The following is a 4995-nucleotide window of genomic DNA, read 5'->3' as shown; positions in this document are numbered from 1 at the left end:
AAATTCAAATATATAAAATTTATTTTGAATTTATATATCTATATAAATATTGAAAATAATGTACTTTTACAAGACATTATCAGAAACTGTAGCTTGTATTAGCCTCCACAGCTATTCTGCTGCCAACAGAATGATCATTCCTTAACCTTTTCTCTTCACTCTCTAAAAATTCAAGTACCATTTATTAAAAATGTGCAAAATTTACCTCACATAGTTATCTTTCCTGATGTTATTTAATTGCTCATGTTTATTTAAGTTAGAGACTTTTGCAATTTATTTTTCATCTCAAAAATTTCCTTTAGTAGTTTACCACATATCACATACATAATAGCACAGCGATATATATGCACCAATATATAGCAGCACAATTTGTGGTAGCTGAATCTTGGCACAATTTGTAATAGCCAGATTCACATCAGCTGAGGAATATGTACAAAAGACGTAGTATTTTTATATAATGCAGTACTACTCTGCTCTACAGAAGTATAAACTCTAGGCTTCTGCAGGTAAATGGATGCAACTACAGTCCATACTCATAAGTAAGGTAAATCAGACTTGCGTGCATAAACTCATATTGTCTCCCTAATGTAAGAAACGAAAGAATAAATAAGACCCAAGATGAACAATAAGTATTGTGAAAGAGAAAATAAATTGCTCCAAAGGAAGAAAATGGATGGGTGAAAAGAGGAAAAAAGGAAGGGAAAAGAAAAGCAGCTAAAATACTTATACTACTGATTTATTTTCATTAAAAGAATTGTTCTTATATTGTTTGATTAAATTATGTGTGCATATCCCTTATAATCTGAGCAACTATTTTGAAGATAACCATACTCAAGAGATTAACCATTGTTGATTTTCTGTTGTCTTGTTTCAAAGATTTGTACCTCTTCATTGTTTTTTTTTTTCTCTTTAAAATAAAAATTGCCTTTAGTATTTCTTGGAGGGTAAAATAAATAGTTATAAGTATTTTCTCTTCTTGTGTTCATCTGGTGGTATGTTAGTTTCTCCTGTGTTTTTCTGGGCACAGAATTCTTGGTAGAATCTTTTTTCCCCCAAAAGTTTAATGTGTCATCTTCTTGCTTCCTGGGTGCTAGACTTCTGTAGTGATTATTTTGTAGGGTTATTGCAGAACCTTCCAAATTGGTCTCTTTTTGTTTTTTCCCTCTTTGGTCTATTCAGAATGGTATCCACTGAAGTCATGTTAAAAATATGCATTATTATTTTGCTGTTCTTCTCCTCAAATACTCTCCATCTCATTCATTGTGAAAGCCAGAGCTTCCCAGTGGTGTGCATTACAGATGGCAATGACCCAGTCTTATGGCCCAATATCTATTGTATCTCAGCCCTCCACTCCCAGTTTGTCTGACCCTTTACAATGGCTTCCTTGCATCATCAGGGCTTTTGAATATCTGACTTATAGACAGAGATTTATACTGGATATAAACATTTTTGTGGTCTCAACTACTTTATTACCTACATTCTACTTCAGACATGAAAAAGCCCTCCCAGCACAAATAATGATATGAATAATAAAGATAAACAAATAAACAACATGTCCTGTTGAGTAAGACTTGATACTTCACTTTGGCATTTTTCATACATGTGCATAGTCTGAGAAGCAGCTTCACAGTTTTGTCATATATAAGAAGTCATTTCATCAAAGGTTAAAAAGATATCTTTCCCTCCTCTCTCCTTTTCTTTCCTTAACATTACAGCTTCTTTATTTTTTCTCTTTTTTCTCTGATTCCCTCCCTTCTTCTCTTTCCTTCTTTTCCCTTCCCTTTCCTTCTTTCCTTCCTTCCTTCCTTCCTTCCTTCCTTCCTTCCTTCCTTCCTTCCTTCCTTTCTTCCTTCCTGTGTTCCTTCCTTCCTTTTCCTTTCTTTCAGTTCTTGCATCTCACAGCGTCACTCAGACTAGCCTCAAACTCCTGGGGTCAAATCATCTACCTGTCTTTGCCACCCAGGCACCTGAGAACATAAGGACAGCCTACATCACCATTTTCCTTAAACAGATCCTCCAATAGTTTGAGGAGCAGAGATGAGAGGCAACATTCTTTCATAGGATTTATATATATTCATGAGGTCTTAATATTGTTTACTACATTCCAGTTGTGTTGAGGCTGGGTATATGACACAAATAGTACTTCAAGTAGGAAGGAGAGAAGAGGATATTTGCAAGAGGGTTCCAAATCTTAGGCTACAGCTAAGCATGGGGTGCTGAAGAAACATGTAGGGTTGGTCAGTGGGTTTGGGGTTTGGAAGATGGTGATAGGGTCTTGCTGAGGTTCATATCATAATTGGTGATGTGCACATTAGGACTTAGGCAAAGTTAGATATAAGACATCTGCTCTGGAATGTGGGGTTTAGACTGAGCAATTTTTGGATGAGAACACTAATTTATTGCTTTAAATGATCAGAGGAATTCTGGTAAGTGGTGTGCACCATGGATGTGCCAGGGAGAGAACAAATCAGTGTCTTCCTAAAATCAGCCATGCTGCAACTTGGGGGACCAACCAAGAAAGCAAGGAGTCACTCTTCCTGGTAAGTGGCATGAACAATGGGTCCACCAGGGAGAGAATAAGTCAGTGTCTGCCATGAGTCTACCAGTGCATGGGCTGAGAATCAAATACTCCTTGTTTCCCCCACCCCGAGTTAGCAACAGAATGGTTTTGAGGTCAGTCGGAGTTGATAAAAACTAAGGTACATAAAGCAACTAAATGCTTGTATTGTTTGGTTTATTATGGTGACCTGGGGCCTCTGGTCTGAGCATCTCTTGGGTGGACGACGATATGTAATATAGCAAATATGGGGAATTTCCTTGTGTCTTATCTTTGAAGGTCGATATTGTTTTCACTGTTTTGATTTGTTCTGATTGTTTTTCTCTATTTAGTATTCTGTTTTGATTGGTTTTATAGTATTTTGTTTTTGGTTTGATTTTCTATACCTGATTGAATGGACAACTAGTATGAAGACAACAAGGTATACTGTGGTACCTATTACTGTTATCCTAGTATCCTGCTCTGAAGTTCTGCACCAAATTCACTGCATTGTATGGATTGGCTTTGTTCTATCCCATTTTGTTGTATTTCATTGACTTAAAAAAAAGAATCAGAGAAAGTTAATTTGGATATTATTACTTCATGAAGCACATCATGGAAACCAAAGCCCATGGTGCCTTGGGCTTAATTATAAGGTTTCTTTTCACTTTCTGTGAAGGGCAGCTTGTGGTGGGAGTATGTGAGTTTATTTTGATTTAGTTTTCCTTATTTCTTGCAAAGATGTGCTGGAAAAGGAATGTATTTCTCTCCCATCAACAAATATATTCTTCATTTTTCTTCTGTGATAGGAAAGACAATTTCAGTTTATGATATGTTGACCAGAATCTATGAAAGTCATTTGTTTCTTAGGAGAAACAGAAATAATGAGTAATTCAAAATGATTGGTGAATAGAATTTATTTGATGTGAAAGCATTTTGAAAAGCAGTGATAGGAGGGAACTACTGTCCTGTTGTGTCAGAAGGCCCAAGTCTTTTCTTGAGTCTCCGCATGGCAGATTTCATCTCCTGGTTCCGCAGGGTGTAGATCAAGGGGTTGAGCAGAGGGGAGATGACCGTGAAGGTGACATGGATGGGTTTATCTGCGGGGAGGGCAGTGAAGGGCCGGGCATAGACATAGATGCAGGGCACAAAGTGCAGGGTCACCACTGTGATGTGAGATGTGCAGGTGGAGATGGCTTTCTTCCTGCCTTCCCCTGCCTGAGCTCTTATTAATAATAATATGATCAAATAGGACAGAAGGAGCAAGAAAAACCACAGTGTGGTGAGCAATCCATTATTAGAAATCATCAGCATTTCAAGAACAAAGATGTCTGTAGAGGCAAGTTGGAGGACCTGTTGGACATCACAATAGAAAGTGTCAAGAACATTGGGCCCACAGAAGGGGAGAGGGAGTAAGAGGGCAATCTGCACGATGGAGTGAACAAAACCTGCCACCCAGCAAGCCACTATTAACCCAGTACAAACGCCTCTACTCATGATGGTCACATAGTGCAGGGGCCTGGAGATGGCCATGTAGCGATCCAAGGCCATCACTGACAGAGAAGACACATCTACACCACCGATGAGGTGGAAGAAAAACATCTGAGCCAGGCAGCCATTGAAGGAGATCGTCTTTCTGCCAGAGAGAAGGTCCACCAGCACCTTGGGAGCAGTGATGGAGGAGAAGCATATATCGGCAATAGATAAATTGCGGAGCAGGAAGTACATGGGGGTGTGAAGGCGAGACTCCCAGGTCACTGTGACTGTGATGAAGAGATTTCCCAGCAGCGTTGTCACATACACTACAAGCAGCAGGAGAAACAGGAGGCTGCTCACTTCCTGATCCATGGTTAGGCCAAGGAGAACAAATTCTCTTACCCTGGTACAGTTTTTCATATCTGTGGAAGCATCCTCTCTTTTGCTGTTTGTTTCCAACCTGTGTGACATAAAAGAATTGGTGCCCTTATTTTCTTGGTCTACTCAGCCTCTGGAGTGAAGTTCACATGGTTCCACTAAAAAGTTCAGTATTTGCAATTGGTCGATCATTCATAAGTATTAAATGGCAATGAGTTTGGTGATAAAAATGATATTGTCCCGTGCAAAATTGTTCAGTAATTATTTTCTAATAAAAGTATGTTGAAAAAGAAAATATTCAAGTAGATATTTCTACTTCTAAAGTATAATTTAAATACTGTGCATATAACGAGTATATTTAATAAGGCTGAAGATTTCCTGTGAATGGTTCTCCTTCCTCTTGTTATTAAGTGGTCTTTATTTCTTTTCCTACTGGAAAAATTGATATTCAAAAGGTTCACTGTTGCAGACTCACAACAGGAGTAAGTTGTGCATCTGGAGTTCAGATGTGACTCTGTTTATCTCTCAAGCCTATGTTCCATTTGCTACATCACACACTCATTAAGGAATAATACAATGGATTGGTATTATTTTCCCTCAAAGTT

At 38.3% G+C, this 4995-nt stretch overlaps 1 protein-coding gene across 1 annotated transcript; it reads right to left on the bottom strand.

Moving 5' to 3' along the window:
* Positions 1–3496: 3496 nt before the first annotated feature.
* Positions 3497–4432, bottom strand: LOC100717722 (olfactory receptor 4D10). Its single transcript, XM_003464268.1, has one exon. It carries the CDS (start codon positions 4430–4432, stop codon positions 3497–3499), a length of 936 nt encoding a protein of 311 aa, XP_003464316.1.
* Between the last annotated feature and the right edge of the window lie 563 nt (positions 4433–4995).

The sequence above is a fragment of the Cavia porcellus genome, unplaced genomic scaffold (assembly GCF_034190915.1).
Source record: "Cavia porcellus strain 051 isolate PalLab524CR breed Dunkin Hartley unplaced genomic scaffold, mCavPor4.1 scaffold_17, whole genome shotgun sequence".
NCBI classification, from domain to species: domain Eukaryota; kingdom Metazoa; phylum Chordata; class Mammalia; order Rodentia; family Caviidae; genus Cavia; species Cavia porcellus.
The sequence above is the reverse complement of the archived record's forward strand: the minus strand, read 5'-3'. Positions and strand labels throughout refer to the sequence as shown.

What these genes read in the sequence shown, in the direction of transcription:
- LOC100717722 (XM_003464268.1), bottom strand. Translation starts at nt 4,432, where the DNA reads ATGAAAAACTGTACCAGGGTAAGAGAATTTGTTCTCCTTGGCCTAACC.